The 27,258-nt window shown below is 47.6% G+C and overlaps 1 protein-coding gene across 4 annotated transcripts in view; it reads left to right on the plus strand.

Moving 5' to 3' along the window:
- Positions 1 to 2,398: 2,398 nt before the first annotated feature.
- DDAH2 (DDAH family member 2, ADMA-independent) overlaps positions 2,399 to 27,258 on the plus strand; it is a 39,068-nt gene continuing 14,208 nt past the window's right edge. Inside the window, exons 1-3 of one of the 4 annotated variants that reach the window (XM_084840882.1) lie at positions 2,399 to 2,703; positions 11,413 to 11,533; positions 23,199 to 23,507. In XM_084840882.1, coding sequence (XP_084697008.1) covers positions 11,531 to 11,533; positions 23,199 to 23,507 — 312 coding nt within the window. In that variant the 5' untranslated portion in view covers positions 2,399 to 2,703; positions 11,413 to 11,530. Of the gene's footprint in view, positions 2,704 to 5,571; positions 5,673 to 5,796; positions 5,919 to 11,412; positions 11,534 to 23,198; positions 23,508 to 27,258 lie in introns of those variants that run through there. The other 3 variants (XM_084840884.1, XM_084840885.1, XM_084840883.1) reach the window with 3 other exon arrangements.

Genomic DNA, 27,258 nt, shown 5'->3' on the forward strand with positions numbered 1-27,258 from the left:
ACGTTTTTCTGGAATTCTCTTGCTTTCTCCATGATGCAGCGAATGTTGGCGATTTGATCTCTAGTTCCTCTGCCTCTTCTAAACCCAGCACTAATACTATATTAAAGGTACACTGGCAAGGGTGAAATTGGCTCTGGGCAACCACTTGGGGGCGGGGTGGGGGGAGAAAAGTATTCCAGCAGTGGGGAGGGCCACAGCTCAATGTAAGTGGGACCGTTCCCACTGCCGGCATGGAGCCTCCAACATGCTTTCTCATACACCATTCATGCAGATGCTGGAGCGTGGGGATGTGCAGGAACCGCATCCTCTCTAGCCATTCCTTCCGAGTCCCCTGGCCAGTCTCCTTTGAGGGACAGAACTCTGTGTGTATGTGTCATATGGCCTGCCCTGAACCCCCTAAGCTAGCCTACTGCCCTTAGCTGCGGTAGAGAAGGGGTGGCCCAAATATGGCCCACCTGCAGTTCCCCTGATTTTCGTAAGAACATAAGAAGAGATGTGCTGCATCAGACCAAAGGTCCATCTAGTCCAGCATTCTGGTCACCCAGTGGCCAACCAGCTGTCGACCAGGAACCCATAAGCAGGACACGAGTGCAACAGCACCCGCCTGCCCATGTCCCCCAGCAACTGTTTTACATAAGCTTACTGCCTCCGGTACCAGAGGTGGCACAGAGCCATCAAGACTAGTAGCCATTGATAGCCTTTTCCTCCAGGAATTTGTCCAACCCCCTTTTAAAGCCATCCAAATTGGTGGCCATCACTACATCCTGTGGTAGCGAGTTCCACAGTTTAACTATGCGCTGTGTGAAGAAGTACTTCCTTTTATCTGTCCTGAATAGCCCACCAATCAGCTTCATAGGATGACCCTGTTGGGTCTAGTATTTTGAGAGAAGGAGAAAAATGTCTCCCTACCCACATTCTCCACACCATGCATAATTTTGTACACCTCTATCATGTCTCCCCTTACCCTCCTCTTTTCCAAGCTAAACAACCCCAGCTGTTGTAACCTTCTGTCATAGGGGAGATGCTCCAGCCCTTTGATCAAGCTACCTCTCCCAGGTCATCAGGTGGCTCCTGCTCTCCCCCCACCCCCAATGGTGGTCGGGGGTGGGGGTGGTTGTTGGGTGGTTTCCCAGCTTTTGCACAATTTCTTCCACATTCTAAAGTGTTGAAATGCCTCTCCTAAGGCTTACTTACTGGCAGTCAGAGCCTTAAGCTAAAAGACGCTGCTGTCTTTGGTATTTTGACCCAACCCTTTTGCATTGTGGCCCCCAGGAGCTTCTCCAAAATTGAATTTGGCCCTCGGGTTGAGATTTGGCACCCCTGGCCTACAGAAACACTGTCCGAGGCATTGGAACCCTGCTGGGGCAACCTGCTGGGGCAACCCGCTGGCAACTCTGCACATATCTTTTCCTTTAAGGACCTACTCCATCCCTGCTAGTCTGATTGTGCTGCATGACTTCATAGGTTAACACTGGAAGCATCAGAAAGCAGCATGCCTCCCAGCAAAGCTCTAATTTTAACAACCTGAACCCCCCCCACCCCCGCTTTTTTCCTGGCATCCAGAATCTCTCGGTAAAGCATCCATCCTATCTCCTAACCATCCCCCTATATGGCATAAAATCCTTCTTCTAACTGAGACTAATCTTTTCAAGGGAGATTCACAGAGCCCACCACTGCCATTAGTTTTCAGGACCAACCGCCAAAATATATGACATAATAAAGATGACAACACCTTCAAGCATGTGCAGAGTGCATTTCTCCATCTTACCAGCAAATCACTGCTATTTCCACATCATCAGGGATTGCCTCGCAGGGTAATGACTGAGAGGGATGCGAAGTGCGAGAACTCTCCCCTGTTCTCTACCATCAGCATCTTGTTCTCTTGCAGCCCCAACTTGTTTTCTTTTTTGTTTCAAATCCAGCCTACAAAAGAGCTCTGTGAACCCTGAAAACTAGCTCACTCTTTTGCCAATTGTTAGTTAGCCCTACCTACTAAAGGGGGCCTGACTTGTATACACCGCCTCGAACGGTATTTCTGGGCAGGCTAGAAAATGTAACATAAACCACTAGCCTTGTTCCAGGTGAACGATGGCGTGGTAGTTCCCAGCTAGGGAGGTTCCTAAGAAATTCACCACTGCACATGCCGCCCCCAAGGACTCCTGGAAAACATCAGGATGTCCACCCTGCTCTGCTCCTTTGCGTTCCACTCCAGATTGTCTTTATTCTTACCCACAAACACCCTACTCCCACTTTCGGCGACTTGGGGACCCCGGGCGTGGGGGGAGGGGAAGGGAGGGCGTCTGCTTCCGAACTATCCCGGGGAGGAGGGGCGTGGCGCGCGGGAGCCCCGCCTCCTCCCAGCCCCAGCCGAGAGACAATGCGCTCCCAAGCCCGCGTTGAGCGAGCAATGGCGAAGTCGGCGCGCCCCCCGCCCACCAGCGGCTGCTTCTGGGGGTGAGCGCCTGGGCGATCCTCCCCTCCGGCGGCCCTTTCCCTTGGCAGGGGAGGGGGGAAAGTCCGGGCTCTTGCCTGCAAAGGAGCAGCAGCTCCTCATCCCGAGGCGAGGAGGGGCTTTGGTGGAGAGCGGGGGGAGCCCTCACGCTGAAGTGCCCCCCCTTTCCCCGTCTCCAAATTCTTGGGCAACAAGAAAGGGGGAGACTTCTAGTCACTTAGAGTCTAGTGGATGGAATCGCCCTGGGAGAGGTAAGAGGGGGCGAGGCGGAGGGGGCGGGGGTTCTTGGGGGGTCCCTAGGAAGGGAGACGTCCATTGAGCTAGGACTCCTGGGTTCTCCAGGAGGGGCGCGGGCGCTGGTCGGTTGGAGCGAGGGAGGATCAGCAGGGTCTTAAGGAAGGGTGGAGTGGGAGTCTTGGGCTCTCTTTTTGCGGTGGGGAGTGGGATAGTAGGTTCGAATGGAGGTGTAGCGGGTTATTCTCGTTTGGGAGGACGAGAGTGGCATCTGGGGCCTGGGGCAAGGGGGGATGGGAACCAGGACTCCTGGGTCCTCAGGGAGGGGAGTTCGGTGGGGGTTGTGTGTACGCAGCTGGGAAGAACTGAGAGGACTCCCTGATGCTCTTGATGGTGAGTGTGATCACCAACGAGCGTGTGATAATGGCATAGGGCAGGGGTGGGGTTGTTATTTCCACCTGGGGAGGAGGAGTGTAGGCTAGCCACGCAAGGGAAGCTAGGACTCCTGGGCTCTCGGTATGGAAAGCTTCTTGGGGGTGTGGCTTCTGAGGGGGGGATTGGAGCCAGGAGGAGTCCTGGTTTGCGATGACAGCTGGCCAGGGGTTCCATTGGGAGGGGGCATCTGGTGTGTTGGAGGAGCCAGGATTCCCTGATCCTTCGGAAGACATAGGTATGGGTTGCGGTGGTCTGGATGATATAGGCAAAGCATCATGAGCATCATGACCTCTTTGATTAGAGATGCATCGGAAGAAATCCAGAGGAACTTCAGTGGTGGCAGTAGAACTCAGGAGTCCTGGCTGTTGGCCCCTTGCCCTCAAGTCCTTCTAGCTTCCAACTCTTGGATACTTTCTAACCATGTGCAGGAGCCCGTATGACATTAAAACCTTACCAGTGCAAGGCCAATTGTGCCTTCTCCACCAAGACTTCTGGGTTCCTTTTAGGGAGGAATGAAACCTAGTGTGAGGCGGTCAAACTTCTGCTGGAAGTGAGGGCTTTTTGAAAGTTGCAGTGGTGTTGCTGAAATTCCTGCATTGTTTGGGCGGGGGAGAAGGAAGGAGGTGTGGATTGGGGCCAGGATTCCTGGGGCATAGGGAGGGCGGTGTGCTGTGGATAGTGTGTGATTTCTAAAAAGACAGGAGCTTGAGACGGGTTGCGGTTATTCGGTGGCGAAGTGAATGTGCACTCTGAACATACCCCTGGTTCAAGGGTCCTGGCCTTGGTTGACAGGAGGGGCCTGGCTGTTGCTGTCGGGTAGAGCTCACGCTTCACATGCAGTCCCCGGCACCTCCAGGTAGAGCTGGGGAAAACCGCTCTCTGAAACCCTGGAAAGCTGCTGCTGCCGGTGTGTGTAGACCACTTCTGCCCAAGTGTAGTCTTTGCCCAAGTTCTCTTTGGAGAGCACCTCCCAGCATTCCTGACCATGGTGGATGAGGCTGGTGAGAACTGAAGCCCAAAACATCTGGAAGGAACCAGGTTGGGGAACGCTGGTGTAGATGATGCTGAGCTGGATGGACCAAATGGTCTGACTCTGTATCAAACTGCTTCCTAGTTTCCTTCCAGTGATCTTCTCTTTTGGCTCCTGTTGGCTCTAGGGTGAATGCAGTGGAGGGTGGTGGTGCCAGTGTCAGTGGGGCAGTGGATCTCCTCTGGGTTTCAGTCAGAACCAGTCAGAACTCTAAAGGAGCTATCCAAGGTGCTGGATAGCTATCAAAGGTGCTTCCACACCTTGTATAGCTCCTTTAGAGTTCTGACTGAAACCTGGAGCAGATTCACTGTCCCACCGACTTCCGAGCCACCAGCCCCCACTGGGTGAACGTGTCCGTGTTAATGGTGCGTCCAACATTTTATTGTAGAGGCTGTCTTCTGGACTTTCTCTCTGTCACTGTGTGTGTGGGGAAGTATTAAGACTATATTTTTTATTGCAGCATGTATCATGTATGCTATTATCTCTGTTTTATTTATTGAAATATTTGTGCTGTGGGAATTAATTGATGTTAATATTTATGAATTTTGTATCATGGCAAATTGATTTTAAAAAAGAATATATGAAAATCATTCTTATGCTTTGTTTGTATTCTGCATATTAATTGAATTCTTATAATATTGTTAGATATTTGTAATGTTCCTGATAGGCTGTTAGAGCATTTTTGTGGCTGGATAATTCTTTTTCATATTGTGTGGGTTGTTACTCTGATAATACTGTATTTGCTACTTTGGTGTTCCCCACTGGGAAGACAAGGAAGCTACAAACATTAACATGAAATAGTTAACTGCAAGTGACTGTTTAGAAGAACTATTGCTTCACATATCGGTGTGAGTGTAGTCACGTTTAGAGTGTTGGACCACGTTCAGGGAGACCTGGGTTCAAATCCCCACTCAGCCGTGAAGCTCTTTGGTTGACCTTTGGGCCAGTCACTCTCTCTCTCTCTCAGGCTAACATACCTCACAGGGTTGTTGTGAGATTAAAATGAGGGGTAGGAATAACCCCAAGCATCTTGAAGAAAGGGCAGGATAAAAATGTAATACATTAATTAATTAATAAATGTATGTATGTATGTATGTATGTCTTGGTTTGGGCTTGATTTTATCTTTGAAACTGGCTTCTAGAGATGAGCCTGGGTTCAAATGAAGCCCTGACTGTTGGACTGGACAGATAGCATTCCTGAATAGACAGGGCTTGTGTCTATTAGAGCCTATGAACTTTTCTCTTGAAACTTTCCCCCTCTGCTTCCCAAGCCTCTGTGATCTTAAACAGTTTCTTGGCAATAGGTGTGATGTTTCTCTAAGGCCAGCTGGGAAGTTGACAGCACTGGGAGTTCAGGGTGCAGAAAGGGACTGCGATATCCAAAGCTTATTATTTCTGAACCCGCATGACCAGTGCCCTTCCCTTTGCTTCTCATAGCCAAAACCAAAACAAACAAGAATGCATGGGCTCGTGGATCAGGCTGCCTTTTCTTTTTTGAGAGAGGAAGGAATTGGGGTGTGGGTATGTCATGGACACCTTCCTGGCTTTGGACAGGAAACAAAATAATGGATTAATCTATCCAGAGGAAAAATGCGGGAGAGAAGGAACTGTTGCTGAGATTTCTGGATTAAGGAAGTGGCAAATGTATATATTTCTCTTTATGGCAAGGCTCAAATTCTGCCTAGAGGCCTTTCCTTCATTTTTCTGTATGCGTGTGTTGCTTTTTTCTGCTCTTGATTGCTTCTGTGTTTTATGACTCCTGTCGGGGTAAGTGTGTGTTGATTTGTACGTCCAGGAAGGCTGGCTTTGAGTCGCCTTGCAGTTGATTAGCAAAACTGCTTCTCAGTAAACTTAGGTGGGCGTTTGCCCTCTGTGACAAAGAATCCTGATTCGACATCAGAGGAAATAACTCCAACCAGTGCATCGCAGGAGTCTGTGCGGCAGGAAAGTTAAACAGGTGATTTGTGTGGGAAGTGTGAGTGAGCTCTGTGGTGGCTCCCACTTACGCTCTTTTGTGCCAGAGTTGGATTAGGCGTGACCCCCTCCAACCTCTAGCTGGCATCTTGGGGCCAAACTACACTTTACATTAATTGTGTAACTGAGCCTGATAGTTTTCTTTACTTTAGTGTAAATGCACGTGGCCCCAATTTGGATCGGGACCAGTGCGCACAGGCAGGGGAGGGTTAAACCTTCTCCCACCTACCAGTTTTTTCATGACAATCCCCCCCATGGGGGGGAGAGGGAAAGAAAGCCTCAATTGATTCCCATGGAGACGTCTTTCTTTTTTTTTTTAACCCCCCCCCCGCCAGCAGGGGATGAAATTTTTAGAGAAAAATGGGGGTGGGGGAAAGGTTTAATTCTCCCCTCCTCGTGTGTACTGGTCCTGATCCGAATCAGGACCATGCACAGTTACATTAAAGTAAGGAAAACTATCAGGTTCAGCTATATGCTATGCAATTAACATAACGTGCAGTTTGGACATTAGTCGCTACTCTGCTTATTCTCTTTCCATCTCCTCCTATCAAGAGAAAGAAGAAAGGAGAGAGGACCTGCTGGGAATCCATTGGGGTAGCACTTTATCTTGGACATAGCCTGTGTCTTCTCATGGGGCTGGAGGAGGTGTTGGTGTTGACCTGATAGGACTCCCGATAGCTCAGTCTCCAGCAGTCCAATTCTTCCTACTTGGGAGTAAGTCCCATTCGACAAAATGGAGCTTGTCCGGAGGAGGGCAAGAAAGACGGGGAGGAGCTTAGAGACCAAGTCCTATGGGGAAACGCCGAAGGAGTAGTGTATGTTTCGCCTGGAGAAGAGATGATCAAGAGGCGATACGAGAACCATCCTCAAATATCTGAAGGGCTTTCACATAGATGAGGGAGCAGTTTTGTTTGCTGTTGCTCCAGAGCAGTTTTCCTCAGCCTGCTGTCCTCCAGATGTGTTAGACTACAACTTCCATCACCTCCAGCCATGGTTGGGAGTGATGGGGGTTGTTATCCAACTCATCTAGAGGTCACTATGCTGCTCCAGAAGACAGGGCCCTGAAGCAATGGGTCCAAATTACAAGCAAGGGGATTTTGAGTCAACGTTAGGAAGAACTTCCCAGATAGTACAAGGGGGGGGGGGGCTCTCCTTCTTTAGAGGTTTTTAAGCAGAGGCTGGATGGCCACCTATAAGGGATGCTGTAGCAGCAAATTTCCTGCATCGGCAAGGGTTGGATTAGAAAGCCTTTGAGTTTCTTTCCAACTGTATGATTTTATGATATTTCTGGGTAAATGTGTATTTGATGGGCAGTGCACTTTTGACTCTTACGCAGCTATCAGAGTGTGGCTTTATAAAATAGCAGCTCTTAATATACAAATAACGGTGTAATTTTTATTCTACCTCTCCCCCATGGAGCTCCTATTTTCTCCTTGCAACACCCCTGTGAGGTAGGATAGGTTGAGAGATAAGGTCACCCAGTGAGAAACATGACTGGGCAGAGATTTGACCCTCGGTCTCCCCAGCCTGAGGTTGACACTTCCACCACTATTGCACTGGCTTTCTATTGTATTATTTTCTGAACTACAATCTGCAACATGAGACCCACTTATCTATTTATGTTTATCATCAGTATATGTCCATCTTGCTGCTTTGTTCTCTTTCCCAAAATGCCCTCTTCTACACAGCTCTTAAAACCAAAAGCAGGTCTGTTTTTGTTTGTTTTTAATGGCAGCTGGTCAGCCTTTCTTTCTCTTAAAAAAACACAACAAAACCCTAAACAGGGAAGAAAGGAGGGGGAAAATACTTTGGACAGCGCTACTGCAACCCACTGAGGGATGGGGCGTGAACCATTTGTCCTGATTCACCAGTGGTAAAATATGAGTTCTCTGAGCAGGTCAGAAAGATGAACAGCTCTTACTAAGGGTGAATTGAGACTATGTCTTAACTGTTCATCAGCATGGTCTTAATATCGTTGTGTGGCAGCTTTGTTGTTGAACATGGGAAACTGCATTATACCGAGTCGAACCATTGATTCATCAAGCTCAGTATTGTCGGCACTGATTGGCAGCAGTTCTCCAGGGTTTCAGCCAGGAGTCTTCCCCAGCGCTGCTTGGGGGGACCTTTTGCATGCAAAGCATGTGCTCTACTTGTTAGCCGTGGCCCTTCCCCTAAAAGTAAAATTCTAGTCTTCGTGACCCTTTCTGAATAAAAGGCTCATTTACATAGGATCATAGGAAGCTGACTTGTACCAAGTTGAACTATTGGTCCATCTAACTCTGTGTTGTCTACACTTGCTGTCAGTGGGTCTCCAGGTTTTCAGGCAGGAGTTTTGCCCAGCTCCGCTTGGAGATGTGGGGGACTGAACCTGGGACCTTCTGCATGCAAAGCATGTGCTCTGCCACTGAGCTATGGCTCACTGACTGTCGCAGGGCGGGGCCTCGCACAGTGAAAACATTAAACCTTCAGTCTGTCAGTGTGATAAATTGCAGCTGTCACCGGAATAACACGAAAGAGTCCTGTGGCACCATCAAGAATAACAGATTTATTGTGGCATAACCTTTTGTGGGTGAGAGACTACTTTGTCTGGTGCATAAAGTGATATCCTCAATTGGCAGGTATCTATGTGGGCTCAGAGAACAAACCTTTGTAAACAGTGGGCCTTAAAAGCCCTGCAGTGTTAGGGGAGTATAGTAGTAGGTCTGTTGCATTTCTGGGCAGAATAGCGTGGGTAACGTGGTTGTCCGAATGCACCATGTGGGTGGCCTGTATAGTCAAGATCAGTGGCATGTCTCATAACCTTTCAATCTGGAACAATCCAGATTGAAAGGAACCACTGTGTTTGCTTCAACTCCAGATCTAAAAAAAAAAGAACAGTTAACCAACATTAGAAGCCTGCATTATAGAGTTGCTATATATGTCTCGAAAGTACATGGCTGAAGTCTGTTTATTCAACATTTTTATAGCTGCTTTTCATGGCTACGCAGAAGAAGAGAGGAAAAAGGTACAAATTGTAGGTGATCACATCAGAATAGGTGTCCAAAAATAACTTTCAAAGCTGTTCTGCTGACATAACGGAATCGATCAAAGGCAAAGGACGTTCTCCAAGGCCCACCTAAATGCCAAAGGTGAAGGGCCAAAGTGTAGGCCGACTGGAAGGGATTTGGGGCCACCGCTGTGCAGACCTTGTCTCTAGGGCATGCCAACCTTACTGATCTTAATGGTGGGCACTCAAGAAGGACCCTCTGCCATAGCTTACAGGCAGGATTGTGTGGGTGAAGATGGTTAGTCAGATAACCTGATTCCGAGTTGGTTCATCTGAGCAGAATAAATTACTGGGAACCAGGAACCAACTTTGACCTCATGTAGAAGGGAGGAGGGTGCTGGGGAGAATCTGGACCAAGGTTCTCCAGTGCCTAAAATGCCTACAGCAACCAGGGCCAGCCCAAGACATTTTGCTGCCTGAGGCAAAGGACAAGATGGCTCCCCTCCCATTCCATGTACAAAAGCTGACTGGACTGGCAGATGAATCTGTCTTCAGCACTAATGAGGGGACAATGTTCTCCACCGAACTTGAAGGCAACAGGCTAACTTAGGGGGTGCAGAGCAGCCTGCAAGGCACACTGTTCTCTCCTTGAACACCTTGCTGCTGCCTCCCAGCATCTGCTGCTTGAGATGACTGCCTTACCCTGCCTAATGGTAGGGCTGGCCCTGGCAGTGACCGGTGTGGTGTGGTGGTTACAGTGTTGGGCTCGGACAGAGAGGGGAACCTGGGTTCAAATTCCCATTCAGCCGTGAAGCTAGCTAGGTGAACTTGGGACAGTCACTCAGCCTAATCTACCACTCAGGGATGTTGTGAGGATAAAATGGGCAGAGGAAGAACGAGGTATGTTGTCTTGAGCTCCTTGGAGAAAAGATGGGATATTACTATATTAAATTAGAACATAATATATAATTTTCAGATAGTTTTCCTCTAACCCAGGGGCAGGGAAGCTGTGGCTCTTCAGATGTGAAGTCCTGTTAGCCCCAGCCAGCATAGCCAATGGTTAGGGATGATGCCCCAACAGCATTTGGAGGCCACAGACCCTCTTAACTCTACAGAGCCACACAGTGGAGATGGGAAGCTGCCTTGTATGGAGCCAGACCCCTTTTCCAGCTGGCCCAGTGTTGTCTACAGCAAGGGTGGGCAGAAGGTAGATCTCTGCATGTTTTGGACTTCAGTTCCCAGTGTTCCTGACCATTGGCCATGCTGGCAAGGATTTATGGGAGATGAAGTCCAAAATTATCAGGAGATCTGCCATCTGCCCACCCCGGTCTACAGTGACTCTTTGAGGTCTCAGAGCCGTTCCTTGAGATGCTGGGGATTGAACCTGGGGCCTTCCGCAATCTGCTGTCTGCTCCACAAGTGTTCATGGAGTCCCTGTTGAAAAGGTAGTTCTGAACAAAGATGCTCAACATAATGTCTCTCCCTTTCCAGTTTATCCCCTCTATATACAGATCCACAGAAAAGACATTATTTTTCCCTTCCCCTTCCAGGGCTCCTTAAAGCCCTTAGAACTGTACCCCATTCTCACTTCACAGGATCCCATACAACAGATGCACCACAGGGGCTTTGAGAGGTTTTTTAAATGTGTGTTCATAGTGTTGTGGGTTTTTTTTGGTGTGGGGTGGGTTGTTCTGGTGGGGGCTGGCATTCCACGTAGAATCACAAGATGAGGTGGCTTTCTGTGGATCTGTGCTTGCATATCCCATTGTTTTTCTTCTCCTCTGTATCTCTGTCTTTCCCTCTCTCTCCCTCCCTCCCCCCAACATAAATTTAAACGGAAACATGTGTTACATTTTTTCCGCCTTAGCACATCCTGGCTGCTCCCCTTGGCTAGAATTCCTTCCTCCTCGGGGTCCCGGTTTCCTTTTGCTAAACACCCCCAGCTGCAAAATGGCCTCCATCAATGACCTTTGCTGACCTCGGTTGGCGACTTCCATAACCCAGCCTATGAGGGAAATAGGGCGCTTGTGTGTGTGTGAGAGAGAGAGAGAGAAGAGAGAGAAAGAGAGAGAGAAAGAGTGAGTGAGTGAGTGAGTGAGTCAGGATTTGGGGGAGAAAAAAGGATTCCCCCTGCCATAAACCAGTCCTTTGCTAAAACAACCCCAGTTACAAAGGAAGTGCTGTTTGTTGCTGAATTTTGTCTGGAACGAGCTCGTCTCCTGACTGAGATAAGGGCCCTGTTGCATCGGGAGGCCATCTCAGAGGCTGCATCCTCCTCTGTGTTCCTCTCTGTCTCTTAAGATTAACTGAAAACGGCCTCTTGACCATAACCATCTGTGCACCAAGTTCACATCTGAGATGAACTGAGCAGGGGAATTAAGAACGACGGAGAAGCTGGAGAACCAAACAGTGCTGTGGAATGGTAAGAATACAGTATAGCAGCCTTCTCTAACCTGGGGCTCCTCCAGATGTATTTTTTTTTATTTTTATGCATTTATTATTTATTGTTTAGTTATTACATTTATTACAATTTATATTAGTTTATTATTTGTGCTATTTATATGCCACTAAATATAATAAAATTCCTCAGCGGTTCTGTGAGGTAGGTTAGGGTGACAGTCAGCCCAAAGTCACCCAATGAGATTCATGGCCGAGTGGGGACTAGAACCCGGATCTCCCAAGTCCTAGTTCAGTGCTCTAACAATAAGTGCTTTTGCCTTTAATCAGGGCTGTCTCTAGGTCTGAGGAAGCCTTTGACAAAGCCCCCCTGGTGCCAGTGAGCTGTAGCAGTAGCACTCGAATGAGTGCTGGTGGCCCTTGTAGGGGTCTGGGAGCTGTCACTTAAACTTCCCATAATGCTCTGAAGTGACACCATGCCAGGGACATGGTAGGAAATTAAAATGATGTCTCCCAGACTCTACCAAAACTATTTAAGGTGTGTGTGTGGGCGCACATCAAAGTACGCATCAGTGTACTATCAGCCCTATCAGGGTGCTGTGGTCCTAGTTGATTGATTACATTTATATCCAGCCTTTGCCCTCTCATGCAAGGAACACAAGGCAGCTTACATGGTCTTCCTCCTCTCCATTTTATCCTCACAACAACCCTGTGGGGTAGGTTAGGCTGAGAGTCAGTGACTGGCCCAAACTCACCCAGTGAGCTTCATAGCTGAGTGGGGACTAGATAGCGGATCTCCCAAATCCCAGTCCAACACTTTAATCATTACACCACACTGGCTCTCTAGTTGTTGTCTGAGGATGCTGTGTGCTAACTCTAGGTGTGTCTTTTACCATCTCTTCAACTTGCCCTATGTATTAGGGACCATCTCTATTTTCTGGTACCCGTTCCAGATAAACTACAGTTTTTACTTTGTCTCTAGTTTTTCTCTGGGGAGAAAGAGAGGCGGGTTCATGGCATTGTCCAGTCAGTGCTGTGCATGATCAGCCTCTGATGACCACACACGTAACTGGGTTTGAATGAACAGGACCCTGAAGGTTGTTCATTTTGAAGGAAATGTGGTGAGTGCACTTCCACAACAGCTCCACCGCTTGTGTCTGTATGTACTTTAGAAAATGACAACACAGAGCATTATGCTGCCCCTCTCCCTTGTAGGGCAGGAAGGGCAGGAAGCTGTGCCAGTTGCAGCCTTTCCTGGCCTCCTTGCCAGGCTCCTGTTGTCAAGAGAGGACTGGAAAAAAACATGCCTGCTTGAGCATATGATGGAGTGGCAGGGAAATGCAGGCAACCGATGTAGCCACGGGCCAATGACAATTTGCTGGGGCCGCTGCCCAGCCCTTCCTTAGAATTAAAAAATTGAGACCAGCGGACTGGATCAGTACAGACAGCTTATATGATCCAGGGCTGAATAGCCTGTGCTTTGTGGCAGATGGGGAAGGATTGTGTCCCCCTATTAACCCTACTTATGAAGTGTACAAGAAAGAAATGTATATATTGCAAGGGAGAACAGGGCCAATCTAACAGCCCTGCTGAAGGCCTCCCTCATGAAGGCTTCTCCTCAACTGTCACCACCAGCAGCCATTGCAGCAGACTGAGCTTAGGGAGATGAGAGGGAGAAGCAGGGCCATTCCACCAGCCCTGCCGAAAGAATTACTTTCCCCTCCCTCTACCCTCCCCATTCCTTTTTCCTTGTATGTCGCGTCTTTTTAGATTGTAAGCTGGGGGCATGGACTGTCATGTTTAATCGACTATATGTCAGCCATTCCAGGAAGCCTTTTTTGTTGTTGCTGCGGAGGAGCAGCATTGAATGATTCAAATAAAATAAATAATAAATAAAATACAAAAGCTAGGGCTGTTGCCTATATTTTTAAAAACAGCCCTACTCATCAAATGCATACAAGTTAGAGCTGTTGTCTGTTTTTTAAAAAATCTTAGTTTAGTCATATAAGCATTAATTGTTTTAACAATTCACTCTGCATAAATGTTCATATGAACCCCCCCCCCACACACACACACATTTTGTTTTTCGATGATGCATTCATGTCCCCTTTGGTGAAAGGCAGGCCATCCTCTCTGACGCAGAAGGGGATGCCTCTTATATAATGGCATCTGTCACCTGCCATTTTTGTACATACTTGCGTTTAACAAGTTCTTTTAAAAAACACTTACACATACACACAAACCCCCGATGCCCGATTTTTCTTGATTGACAGCTTTTTAATTGGTCCAAAGGATTTTAGTCGAATAACTGCCTTGAGTGTTAAACATCATAGCCCTAATGAAAGCATTTTGTGGCCATAACGTTCTCTATGTCATATGTCATGTTCAGGCCTCATTGTAATCGCTTTCCCTCATTTTTGCTAGCTGTTGAGCCAAAGGGTGCCATGCCCCTTTGCCTGCTAGCAAAGCATTTTAATGTCTGAGCGGTGGAACAAAAGAGAGCTTGTCCAAGAACAGGGCCAGAAAACTGTTTTCTCAGTTTAGTATGTAAATCTCCATAGAATTAATAGCTATGAAGATCTTCCTGACCTGACCTGGCAGAGGCAAATAGGCCAAGAACTAGTCACGGATCTCCTATCTGGTTTCCAAATATGTGGTGGGTGTGTTTTGAAAGGACATGGCTCAACAGAGGCTCTTTCTTAATACAGTATGAGAAAGGGTGTACAAAAGAATAATGCTAACCCTTTCAAAATGCTTCACACACATTAACTTGTTAGTCTTTACAGCAGGGGTGTTGGACTACAATAGTGTGGGAGGCCAAATTGCTCCCCACCAGACCTACCACAGGCAAGGTGATGATAGTGGGTGTGGCCACGGCCACTGACATAGGTGGGTATGGCTGTGCCCCTGACGTCATCTCTCCCTCACCCCTTTGGCCTTCCTCTGTGCTGAGAGAGGCTCAGAGTTCCGTGCCCATCATGGAGAAAGGGACTAGGCTGGCACTGGGACGAGCAGCTGCTCCTTCCACCACCAGCTGAGTCCATGGCTGGGGGATGCTGAGGGTTGTAGTTAGGGATGTCTGAGAAATCTGCAGTGGATTCAAAAGAATTTGGATTTCTATGAATCCCACCCACGGATTCCACAGTGGATTGGCTTTCTTGAGTCACACAGAATCTGCAGAGCTGTGGACTGTTTTTTTCACTGGGGGGGGATTTGCGCTAATGTGCACTAGCGCTAATGTGCACTAACACACTCTTGCGAATGGGCATTAAGGAATGCACATTAGTGCTCATTTGTATTAACTAATGTACATTTGCACAAGTGTGCGCTAGTGCTCATGCATATGAGCGCAAGTGGAATGATATTCTGGTTAAAATTTGCTTCCATCAATGAGCAGATAATGGAACAAAAGATGCCTGACAACCCGTGAAATGCAGATGGAATGGATTTAACAAAATCCGTACATCCCTAATTGTAGTCCACATTTGGAGGGCAACAGGTTGGGAAAGCCCGGTTTAGCACAGACTTCCAGAATCCAGCACCTTCCAGATGTGTTGGACTACAAATTCATCATCCCTGCCAGTGTGACTGGGGATAATGAGGCTTGTAGTCCAACCCATCTGGAGGATGCCAGGTTGGGGAAGGCTGGTTTTGTGTTATGTGTGAACGCAGGCATAGCATGGAAATTTTAAAAATTGGTCCTATATTTCAGCTTGGCTGGTGAAGGTTACTTGTTGTAGAGCAGGGGGTGGCAGCTTGTGGCCCTTCAGATGTTTGGGCCTACAATTCCCATCAGCCCTAGCCAGAATAGCCAATGGTGAGGGATGGTGGGAGTTGTAGGCCAAAACATCTAGAGGGTCACAAGTTGCCCACCCTTGTCCTAGAGGATTTGAGGTGGAATGTGTCTTAACTCTGCCTGTCTTTCCTTCTGGGGGAACGTAGAGGATGCTGCTGACATTTTAAACCAGCCAAATCTTACAGGTCTCTGTACTGATGCAATAAGCACTTCCCCTTAGTACATATCCTGTTCGAAAGGGATTTTTCATTAACTTCCCTGCTGTTTGGGAATTTAAGGCTAAAAAGACTCCATAGGAGAACAGATCCATCAATTGATCAGCTGACACTGTGAAGCAATTAAATTGATCACTGGTTAGCATGCAGAAACGAGGAAGGAATTTAACCAGCTGGAGAAAAGTATATTCAGTTGATGAACTTCTGATTCTTCTGGAGTTTGCTGAGAATCAATTGAGCTCTCAGTTCTTCTCTCAGGAAGAAAATTAATTCAGAGATTTGGGAAACATAGGTGTGGGGTTTTTTTGCCCAGGGTTCAAAGGGATCTCCTTACTTGATCTGTAGGAATATTTGAATGTAATGGAATCAAGGGAACTTGGTTGCAAAGGTACATTTTCTCCAGCTCAGCTAAGGACAGTGTGAAACTGAACAGTTTAGTCTAGAACCTTACCAGTTGATGAGAGTAGATTTTTAAGGGGAAATTGAAGTGTGTTGCTGGCTCTCCCTCCCTTTCTCTCTGTTTTCCACATTGTCTATGTTAGATTGTAAGCGTCTTGAGGGCAGGGACCTGTCTATTAATAGCAGCAGCAACAATTATTGCGGTGTGGAGTGCTCCTGTTCGGGACACTCCATTCTGTGCCCCCTTCTCCTGATTTTTGATCCCCGCACAACAGTCAGTCAACATTCCATGCCCACTGAGCATGCTCAGTCCTTATTAGACTGTTTTCGGGGGGGGGGGGTCCCATTCCCATCCCCCATTAGGGTTTTTTCCCAGATTTTTTGTACTTCTGCAAAGGTGGGGTTCCTTTGAGCATGCTGTTACCTCCGTCTTGTGCGTGAATGCTGCTGTTTTGTGCATTGCTATATAAGCAACAGCACGCGCCTCTGAACACTGGGCATAGAGGGAGTGATTCTTATTTATGATACCACAACATATAAGCTGCCTTTGGGTTTCATTTTATCATAGAAAGGTGAGAGATAAACGCTTGAATAAATAAAAATCCTCCACATGTCTACTCAGAGATGAGTCCCACTGCGTTCAACAGGACTTAACTCCCAGGGAAGTGTTTATAGGATTGCAGGCCTTAATTTTTCCACTTATGAGGCATTTTAAAGAAATAATAGGCTAGGGTCAGAAGAGATGAAGACGAGAGGATGAGCAGCACTGGGGTGGAGTTCAGGTAAATGGAGCAGAGGGGACACTTCCCCACCCCCACCTCCCACAGACCTTGAAGAAATATTTGTAATGGCGAAGGGACTCAGCTTAGTATGGGTTGGAATAGCCCTCAGGGACGCCTTCCAGCAAAGCTACGCAGCTTCAGAGTTGGTTGGACACGTTGCGCCTGCTCTGTCTGAGTGACGGTACAGCTGCTACCACGCCTTGGTACGCCCCCCGTCATGGTGCATCCTATAGCCCCCTGAAGAATGGGTCTGTCCTCTCCATTCCCTTCAGGTGGGGGAGGCTCCACAGCAGCGGGGAGGGGGCAGGCGTAGAACCCCATTCTGCAGCCTGCTTGTCTCCCCTGGCTTCAGACTGTAGGGACTGCAAACCTATGTGCTGCTTAGAGAAGTCGGGCACTAGTGGCTGAAGGTGTTGTTGCAGGCTTCAAGCACAGGGACACGTGTGAACTAATTTTAATTAGTTAATTAAATAATACGTTTTGAAAACAAAAGAACTAGAGGCACATGCCCCTACGGTTCCCCACTGTATGGATGCCAGGTTTCGGGTGTCTAGGTTTTACAGTCTTGGCACTGTGGTGCGAACTGACAGATGGACAGACAGACTTACACATCCTCTTTTAATATTATAGAAGATAACTGCCGTGATCCCTGCTGAAGCGGCTACAAAAACAGTCCAGAAATTAAATTTCCTTATTGCTGAAGGTAATATTGTGCGGCTGTTTCGAAAAGCAGGTGGCAACGCACCACAACATTGAGCTGCTCTCTTAAGCAAGAATGAACATGGCTGTCTTTTTTCAGGAGCTTCTATAAAGGAGGGGAACTGATCAGCTCCCCCGCCCCCCACCTTCTTCAATGAATAAAGGTCTGGGACACTGTCTCTAATTGGTTTATGGCAGCTAACCTCATCAGGTGCACCTGACCAGGCAATTTGCCGAGGAAAGCTCATCCTTGAATGAGCCAATTAAGGTCTTGCCATATGAGGATGCCTTCTCCTCTGGGGTTAACTCAGCTGGTTGTTTGTGCTGCTGCACACCTATATCCCCATTCCCCATAATCACTGAAGAGGGCTGGGCAAGTCTGTCTGCCAGTGGATAGTCTTAGAACAACAACTGTAGGAGGGGTGCATTCGAGCGCTGAAGATGAGCGGGCAAACCCTAGATGAAAAGGAAGGGTGATAGAAAAGAAAACAATATTTTTAGTAATACTTGTATATTGCTGAATATAGTACAGTCTCTAAGCGGTTTACATACAAAAATACTAAAAATCACAGTTAAAAATACCGATATAATACAACATATATGTATAATATACACATAAAATATAATGGGAGGATCTCTCTCTCTCTCTCCTCCCAGTCTAGCCTACTTTGCAGGGTTGTTGTGAGGCTTATATGGGGAGGGGGAGATAGTGCCGTCAGCTCCTTGGAGGAAATGTGTGATGAAAGACTGTAATAAATAAATACCTGCAACTCCAGTTAGGAATGGGAGTGGTTGTCAACATTGATGACAACACCCTCATTGGGAGGGTGAGGGAGAAGGGTGGTCTCTTCCTCAGGGCTCTCCAATTTGGAGGAAAGCGGGGTGGGCTAGAAGCACCCACAGTCCTTCTCCACCCCTGGCCCTGCAGCAATCCCTTGTAGGCATAAGCCTTTTTGTTGGCCTTTTCTCACCCTCCTGTGAAGCACCTTGGATAGCTCCTATAGAGTTCTGACTCTTTCTGGCTGAAACGCAGTGCGTATTCACCGCCCCACTGACACTGGAGCCACCAGCCTCTGCAGAACCTTTTCAAGTAGGGGTGCAGAACCTTTTTCAGTCTGACGGCCACATTCCATTTCAGAGACGCTCTCGGGGGCCACATTCCAGTGGTGGGCAGGGACAGAAGCAAAATAGGCAGGCCCCAAAACAAAAAATACCAGTATATTGTAGCTTAAAGCTCTTAACGGCCAGGGACTAAGCCTTGGAAGAGGCATTTCAGCTTTTTAGAATGGGGGGAAAAACTGCACAAAAGCTGGGAGAAAGGGGTGGGGCCTTCTGGGGACCCCGGGAGGGCCGGATTGAGACTCTGATCCTGGGGTTCTGCACTCCTGGGTTAAACCCAAGCAGGAGCATAGAGGTCTTCCAGTACATTCATGGTTATGAATGGCGATCTTGTCACCATGGTTTCCAGCATCGTTGGTTCCTATTGTGGGCTGTCCCCACTTCTGACAACGGAAGGTGTTTGTAGGGACGCTGCCAGTTGGCTGGACCCATCCCTGCTAAGCAGTCCTTAGCAGGAGACACTTAGTGTCTGGAGAGGCCATTGGTCTGAGCCCCAGCAGTTGTTGCCCCCTTGCTCCAACAGAATCATATGAATTTAGTTGCAGAGAGCTTGAGCCAAAACTGTTAGCCTAATCAGAAACCTTGGTAACGGTCTCTTGCCTGCTCACCTGTGGCAAGTAAGACTCGCCTCTAGATGACTAGGCAGGGCGATGTCACAAAAATGGACTTTTAGGCCACAGATGTTTAAGGTGGATAGATATTGTGAACTAGTAACTTGGCTGAACTTATTTGTAAGGCTGTTGTTCAGAGACCTGTCCTCAGATTTACATATGCTAGGGATGAGTACTTTCCCCCCATCCCATCCCATCCCATCCCATCCCATCCCATCCCATCCCATCCCATCCCATCCTTGTTTCTTTGGTTTGTTTTGCCTGGCATTCTGTTCCTCCTGAATCCCAGTTTAATGAGGATTATTTCTAAAATTAGTTCCAGAAATGGAGCACGTGCAGTTCATCACAGATTTCAGTTAATTTGCATCTTTTCTCCCCATCCTGAGTTACTGATGTGCATTGATAAAATAATGCAGAAGTCTTGATGTGATGGTACATATGACTGCATCAAGGTTCATTCTGTGTGTGTGTGTATGTGTGTAAAATGTTTTACTGCTGCATACCTGACCTCTTGCACATAAAGCACTATGTAAAAAGTATCTTGAGACAACCATGAGTACAGTTGTGTCAACTTTGGAGAAGGGCCGTAACTCAGTGGTAGAGCACCTGTCTTGCAGGCAGAAGGTCCCAGGTTCAGTCCCTGAGATCTCCCACTTAGGGCTGGGAAAGACATCTGACTGAAACTCTGGAGAGTGCTACCAGTCAGTCTGCAGAGAATCTTGACCTAGGTAGACTGTCGCCAGCAGTGGGACCCCACTATTTCCCTGTTAAAACAAGGCATGTGCAGGGAGCACCCCCTAGTTTTAAAGCAAAATCGCACTCCCAGAAGCATCGAGGGAGCATGACTTTGCTTTAAAACGAGGCATGCTCTCTCTGTGTGCCTTGGTTTAAAGGGAAATCGGCATTTTCCCCTGCTGTGCTGCCAAATGCCAGTATCAAATTTGGTGGCACAGCGGGGTGCAACCCTCCCCAGTAGAGGGGGGAAATTGCCCCCCCCCAAGCCCTGGATGTTGCCCAGCCCTATGGTATAAGGCAGCTGTCGATGTTCATATCTTTGCTTTTTTTGCAGTGTTCTATCAATGCGCACACATATGCACCATGAAAACAATACACACATGGAATGTTAATGCAATCATGCAGTTGATCCCATCAAGATTATGTTTCTGTGCTGTCTTTATTAATGCTTATGTGCAGATCTGTCATGAAGAGGGCAAGGGAGGTCATGGAACTGAAAGCTGTGGTAGAATGCCATACACCAATTTTTCAATTTTCTAATTTTGTAACGAGCACCTTGGGTGTGTATGGCAGCCTTCTCCAAGTTGGCACCCCCAGTTATTTTGAACTACAACTCCCATCAGCCCCAGCCAGCATGGTCAATGGCTGGGGATCATGGAGCTGCAGTCCAAAACATCTGGAGGGCACCACCTTGGGGAAGGCTGCCATACAAATCCATGGTGCTCTGTACAAAATTTGGAAATATAAAAATTGAACAGTGGAGTATTCCTCAGGGCTTGGTCTCCCTTTGGAAGCGAGGGCAGGAAATTTGGAACTCCAACATCCCGGCGAGCAATTCTGATGAAGGGAATCTGGAAGCATCTGTGTTGTGTACGCTGCGCTTCACAAAAGGAGCTGCAGCAACCCAAATTAGCATTCTGGACCAAAGTGTAGCCAAGTCTAGGGCTGAAGAGAGCTGAATTTTTACGGTCTGTACAAAAGATGCCGCTGGCCCAGATCTGAATAGTTTGCATAAAGCTTCCTGAGCCCGCCAGCCATGGAGAATGGCAGAGAGCTCTGCAAGCCGCTGAAGTCTTGCACCCTTGACCTGTGGATATTTCAGCTCAGCCCCTCCTCTCGGCTCCGAGGCGTTCTCTAGTGTTGCCTGCATGCTATACCTGGAGACTTATTTTCGCAAGCCTTACGTATTTAAAAATGTATGCAGTGGTGTTCCTTTTGTGTGCATTCTAAAGAAAGCAGAGGCTCTCAGACGTTGAATATTCAGCGCCTGGTGCTAAGGTTAGGCCTCCTGCTGTGGGACTGTGCCATGCATGCAGCCCAGTGGTCAGCCCCCTGCGCAGGGCATTGATCTGCTGATTGGCTTCCTTTTGGAAGCAGTTATCTAATCAGCTTTGCACTAAGGTGAAATCTATTATTGCCCGCTGGCATGATTGATTGGCCTTTGGCCAATGGCTTGGAGCTTCTCAGGAAGTTGGGAGGTGGTGGAACTGTTGCTCAGGGGCCTACACAGGGGACAGGGTGGAATCCAGACCCGTCACTTGACACCCCCACCCCATGACACAAGGACACATACACTGAAGGAAGGGAGTGGGAGAAAGTGACCCTCAGCTATATTCCCAGCTCAGTTATCTATGCAGTCTGGAAGAGGAGAGATGGGTTTGGCTTGGCCCGCCTTTGAGGGATCCCTAGGCCAAACTCTTTCAGCCTGAGGGCCAAATTCCAACTTCAGAGAAGCTCTCGGGGGCCGCATTCCAGTGTAGCTAGGGCTGAAAGCAAAAGGGTGGGTCCAAAATCCCAAAAAATACCAGCATATTTTAGCTTGAAGCTCTGACTAAGCCTTAGGAGAGGCATTTCAACCTTTTTTTTGTGAACCGCCCAGAGAGCTTCGGCTATTGGGCAGTATAGAAATGAAATGAATAAAATAAATAAATAAATAAATTTTAGGGTGTGTGTGTGTGTGTGTGGGGGAGGACACCACACAAAAGCCAGGAAATCACCAAATGATAGGGGTAAGGGATGGGGCCAGGGGAAAGGGGCGGGGCTATCAAGGGGCTGGAGCTTCTCCCCTATGAGAGAAGGTTACAACAGCCAGGATTGTTTAGCTTGGAAAAAGGAGGCTAAGGGAAGACATGAGAGAGGTCTACAGAATTATGCATGGTGTGGAGAATGTGGACAGGGAGACATTTTTCTCCCTCTCACATAATACTAGAACCCTGGGTCATCCCACGAAGCCGATTGGTGGGAGATTCAGGACAGATAAAAGGAAGTACTTCTTCACACAGCGCATAGTTGAACTATGGAACTCGCTACCACAGGATGTAGTGATGGACACCAATTTGGATGGCTTTAAAAGGTGGCTAGACAAATTCCTGGAGGAGAAGGCTATCAATGGCTACTAGTCCTGATGGCTATATGCCACTTCCAGTATCCGAAGCAGTGAGCCTATGTATACCAGTTGCTGGGGAACAGGGGTGGGAGGGTGCTGTTGTGTTCATACCCTGCTTGTGGGTCTTCTGTGGGCAGCTGGTTGGCTACTGTGTGACCAGAATGCTGGACTAGATGGACCCTTGGTCTGATCCAGCAGGGCTCTCCTTATGTTCTTATGGGAACACCCGAAGGCCAGATTGGAACCTCAGGCAGGCTGGATTTGACCCGCGGGACTGAAGTTCAATGCTCCCGTCAGAGAGAGCGACTCCCCCATTCCCTTCGTGCAGGTTGCCATCCACTGCCATAGTTGAATGCAAAGAAATGTGTGAGTGTGTTATGTGTATTCCCCACCGTATTCCATGGGTTCAGAGTGGCCTACTGCATTTTCATTATGCTTAAGGTACCAGGTTCGATGCTGCGCATAGGGGGCTGGGAAGAACCTGAGCCTGAGAGATCAGGGCACCGTTTCCTTGTTGGAATAGAGAACAGAGGGCTGTGTGGATCACTGGCCAGATGCTGCATAAGGCTGCTTTATGTTTGTGTTACATTTAGAGGGGGAGCATCCTCTCCCTAAGGGTGCTCAAGACATGGATCTACCCCCTTTTTAGCCTCACAACAACCCTGTGAGGTAGGCTAGGCTGAGAGGGTAAGGCTGGCTCAGGGTCACTAAGTGAGCTTCATGGCTGAGCAGGGATTTGAACCCAGAACTTGGCAGTTCCCATTCAGCATGCCTATTGGCTCTGAATTAGTAGTGTGCATGGCTACAAATCATATTTCTTTGTGGTCAGAAATGGTCCTTCCTACTTCTCAGGGTATAGAATTAGAGGATTCTGTTGATGTGATACTTGATCGAGAAGAGGGACTCATCTGCCAGCTAAATGGATCATTCCTTTATTTCTCCTTCCAGACCATGGCCTGCATCTCCTCTTTTGGCAAGTACACTCACGCCATCGTCCGCTGCATCCCTTCCTCCTTTGGTACAGTGGAGACTACGGTGGAGGGATCCGATGGTGGGTCTGAGCCGGTGGACCTGGCCAAGGCTCACCGACAATACGGCGTGTACACAGGCATCCTGCGTCAGAAGCTAGGGCTGCAAGTGATTGAGCTGGCTGCGGATGAGGGTCTTCCCTGTTCCACGCTGGTGGGGGATCTGGCAGTGATACAGGGCGACACTGCGCTGCTCACACGGCCTTGGGTGCCCTCACGGCGGGATGAGGTAACCTGTATGCGTGGCTAAAGGATATCTGTGTTTACGAGTGCTTTGAGTTCCCTTGCAAAGCCAGTCTGCAAAAGTTACTAGTCCTCTTGCGAACAATTAATGAGGAGATACTTCTGTCCCACTCTCCTTTGCTTGGCTGCCTGGAGGTAAATTATGTAGCACTATAGGTAGGCTGACCATATTTCTTTGAGACAAAAATGGGATATCGGGTTGACAAAAACGGGACGGGGTTATGTAATGTCTCACCAGAGAGTTCTGCTGTAATAAAAAAATAGCTAACAGCCTGTTGAACCGAAATATGAGTCTGAAAAGTCTGAATCAAACTGAATGTAGGGCAGAAAGAATCTCTAAGGGTGGAATGATGGTAGAAATACCAGTAAGACTCACCTTCCTGGCTCCCATACGCTGAATGGGGCTTAGCGATCGCTTCTTGAATTCCCCGCTACTGCAGACAAGCGAGGGGGCGGCATCTGACTGTCGCTAGCTCAAGAAGCCTGGCCCCCCCCTGACTGGATAAAGGAAATGGAGCTTCCTCTTTCGTCACACTAGAAGTTTTACTGCATGCATTGATTAGCATAGAGCCTTATGATAAACGCGTTCCGTTTTTTACAAAAAATTAAAAACGGGACAAAATTGACATTTATATTAAAACGACGGGATGGTCGGGAAATATGAAGAATACGGTACTGTCCCGTTTAAAACGGTACGTATGGTCAGCCTAACTATAGGTGACCAAAAAAGCCGCCATTGACAAGCCTGGCTGTGTGCATTACCTTCTGTTTCCACCTCTGAAGTCTGCCTGTAGTCGTCATACTTGTGTCAGAGTGCTAGAACTTGTTTTTGTTAGTGGGCTTTTATCGAGGGTGGGACAGAGTCATGGATTAAGTCGCGGGGGGGGGGGGGAGTTCTCAAAGTTTGTCGCAGCGTGCTTTCCTGAGACGTCACACTGAATAATCTAAGGGTGTAACTCTAAGCACATTTACTAGGGAGTAGGCCCCACTGGTCACAGTGGGACTTACTTCTGAGTAAACATGCATAGGATCACGCTGTTAAGGCTCTGGTTTTAACTTAGTAGATTCCTGCTTTCAAAGGGAGGCAAGAGGCAGCGTCTAGCTGTCTGTTAAACCCTGTCAGCAGCAGGTCCCATCTGTTCCTCTGTAAGAGCCTCTGGGATTAATCCCACCCTTGTCTCTGCAGCGCTGAGGTGGCTGCCTGACTGGTTGCCACGGCAATTGGAATCATGCCTTGCCTGCTCCGCGTGGGCCATCCCCCTGCTCCAGTGTCAGTTACTGGATATAGGCATGTGTGTAAAGGAGAAAGTAACTCTCCCGTGCATTTCTCCTTGTTCTTTTAGTTAATAATTTAAAAATCCACATTGCTGCCATGTGATAAATTCTGTGCCTCTAAGGTTGCCACTCTTCTTGTTTCCAAAACATCCTAGCAACTCAGGTTGAGTGTCTCTGAGCATGTACAAAATGCCTTTTCCTTCAGCAGAACAGAGTTAGTGTTTGAAAAAGGATCTAAGGGCAAAATGCTTCTGAGTGTGTGTAGAATATGATGCAAATACTGAGTGCCTTAGAGCAAATGCAGGGTGTTTTTCTTTCACCACTGTGCACTTACATTCTCCCCTTACCAATTCTCTTCCCCTCCATACAACCATCCCCCTGCATCCTACCATCCTCCAGCAACTCTTCATAAAAACAGATGTCTTGTTTTGTGCTCTCTACCTCCTCCTTCTTATGCACAAGCTCTCATTGTATCTTCCTCCCCATAACTTCATTTGTGCCAAGACTTCACCAGGATCCAGCCAATGAGTCTGTTTTCAAAACTAAGGCTAAGTTATGGAGAAACTCTGAGCATGTACTAAGTGCCTTTCCTTCACCACTGAAGCTAGAGTTCATGCAAAAAAACCCCAAACCCACAAATGACAAAACATGCATAGGACTGAGCTGAAAGGGTAGTCCATTCATTAGACGAAATTGGGTAAGCACTGTATTAAGGTTGCAGTACCATGCTCACAACTCAGGACTTATTTCTGAGTAAACATCCAGAACATCAAGGTGCAAACCTCCCTGCAAAAGTAACTTGTGCTGGAATCCTATCCACACTTTCCTGAGGATAAGCCTCATTAAACATAATGGGCCTTCTGAGTAGGCATACATAGGATTGCATAAATTAACAATATTTATCTCCCCTCCACTTTAAAAAAAGAAACCAAAGACTCCTTTTTAAAAGAATTAAAGCTTTCTATTAATAGGAACATAGGAAGCTGCCTTATACTGAGTCAGACCCTAGTTCATCTAGAATTGTTGACACTGACTGGCAGCAGGAACTCTCCAAAATTTCAGGCAGGATTCTTTCGTAGCCCTACCCGGAGATCCTGGGGATTGAATCTGGGACCTTCTGCATGCCAAGCATGTGCTCTACCACTGAGCTACAGCCCTTCCTATTGCTGGGTAATGGCAACTGACAAACAAAACAGCCCCAGATTTGTTTCTCTGCAACCATGTGAACCCACTCTTCTCAAAGACTTGAGTGAGGAGAAGGAGAAAAACCAGTCTGTTTGTATAAAGTCAAATACCATTCAGAACTTCTCTTGCCCGCCGAAGGGAATTCTCTTTAAGAATTCTCCAAGATATGCTCTGGGTGGAATAAAGAAGGGAAAGGGAGAGAGAGAGAGAGAGAGAGAGAGAGAGAGAACGAACGAACAGGATAGGGGAAGGAAGAAGAAAAGAAGAATGGTGATTGGAAATGCGGGGGGAGTGGGGGTAAAGAGAATTCCCTAAGCCAAGTGGCTCCTTTCAGAGGGGTAGTACTTCAGAGGAATTTAGGAGGCTGTGCAGGGTTTGCAAGGATTGCACGTACTTAAATCAACTTTATGAGGTGAGGTGGTGGAGGGATTTTTCTAGCTTTTTTAAAACTGTAGAACCTGTTTAAAAGCCTTAGCAGTTCCTTGATCATGATGCCACATAGTCCTAACCCTCCTTTTGGAATAATTTGAGTCCCACAGCTATTTAGGAGAAATTAAAGTGGAGGGGGAGAAAGAAGTTTGTGGAGGCTGATTGGATCCTTTGCTGTACTGAAGCTACTAAACTTCTGCAGAATCCAAAGGTTCCACTTCGGGGCAGTAAAATAAGGTGCTGTGTGAAATACCGCTATTTCACATGGAGCTTTTTCTTCCCTTCCTTCTCACTCTTCAAAATTTCATTGCAGGCTGGCTCCCAACGGTGGGCATGTAAGAGCAGAAAAGAAAAGTAGGGGGAGAGAGGTTTTTTGCTCCTCAACCCCCCCCCCCAAAAAAAAACCCTACACCAGAGATTAGGGATAGTGACCTCCTAGTGGTCACCTTAAACACCTTCTGATTAGGATCTCTAATCCCCTGGGTGACTTAACAGTTTTTACTTTTTGTTTTAGACTTCGAGAAAAGGAAACTTTACGCATGGCTAGCGCAAAAGCCACTGGACATAACTGTCTGAAATTTGGCGGGTTCAGTCAGCTCCATAGGGCCTGCTAGGTCCCCAAATTCCATGAACTTATGTGGAAGCACAAAGAAATTATAGCTCTTTACTTTGACAGATTTTCTTGGGAAAAGCGAATTTTACATGTGACTAGCACAAAAGCCACTGGACCTAACTTCCTGAAATTTGGCATATCAATCAGCTCCATGGGGGCTACCAAGCCTCCAAATTTCACGTATCTGTCATACAAACTAAAAAAGTTATGGCTGTTTTTGTTTTCCAATGCAAGT

Source organism: Heloderma suspectum, chromosome 2 (assembly GCF_057233095.1).
Source record: "Heloderma suspectum isolate Gila_16-S chromosome 2, 16-S_ref, whole genome shotgun sequence".
NCBI lineage: Eukaryota > Metazoa > Chordata > Lepidosauria > Squamata > Helodermatidae > Heloderma > Heloderma suspectum.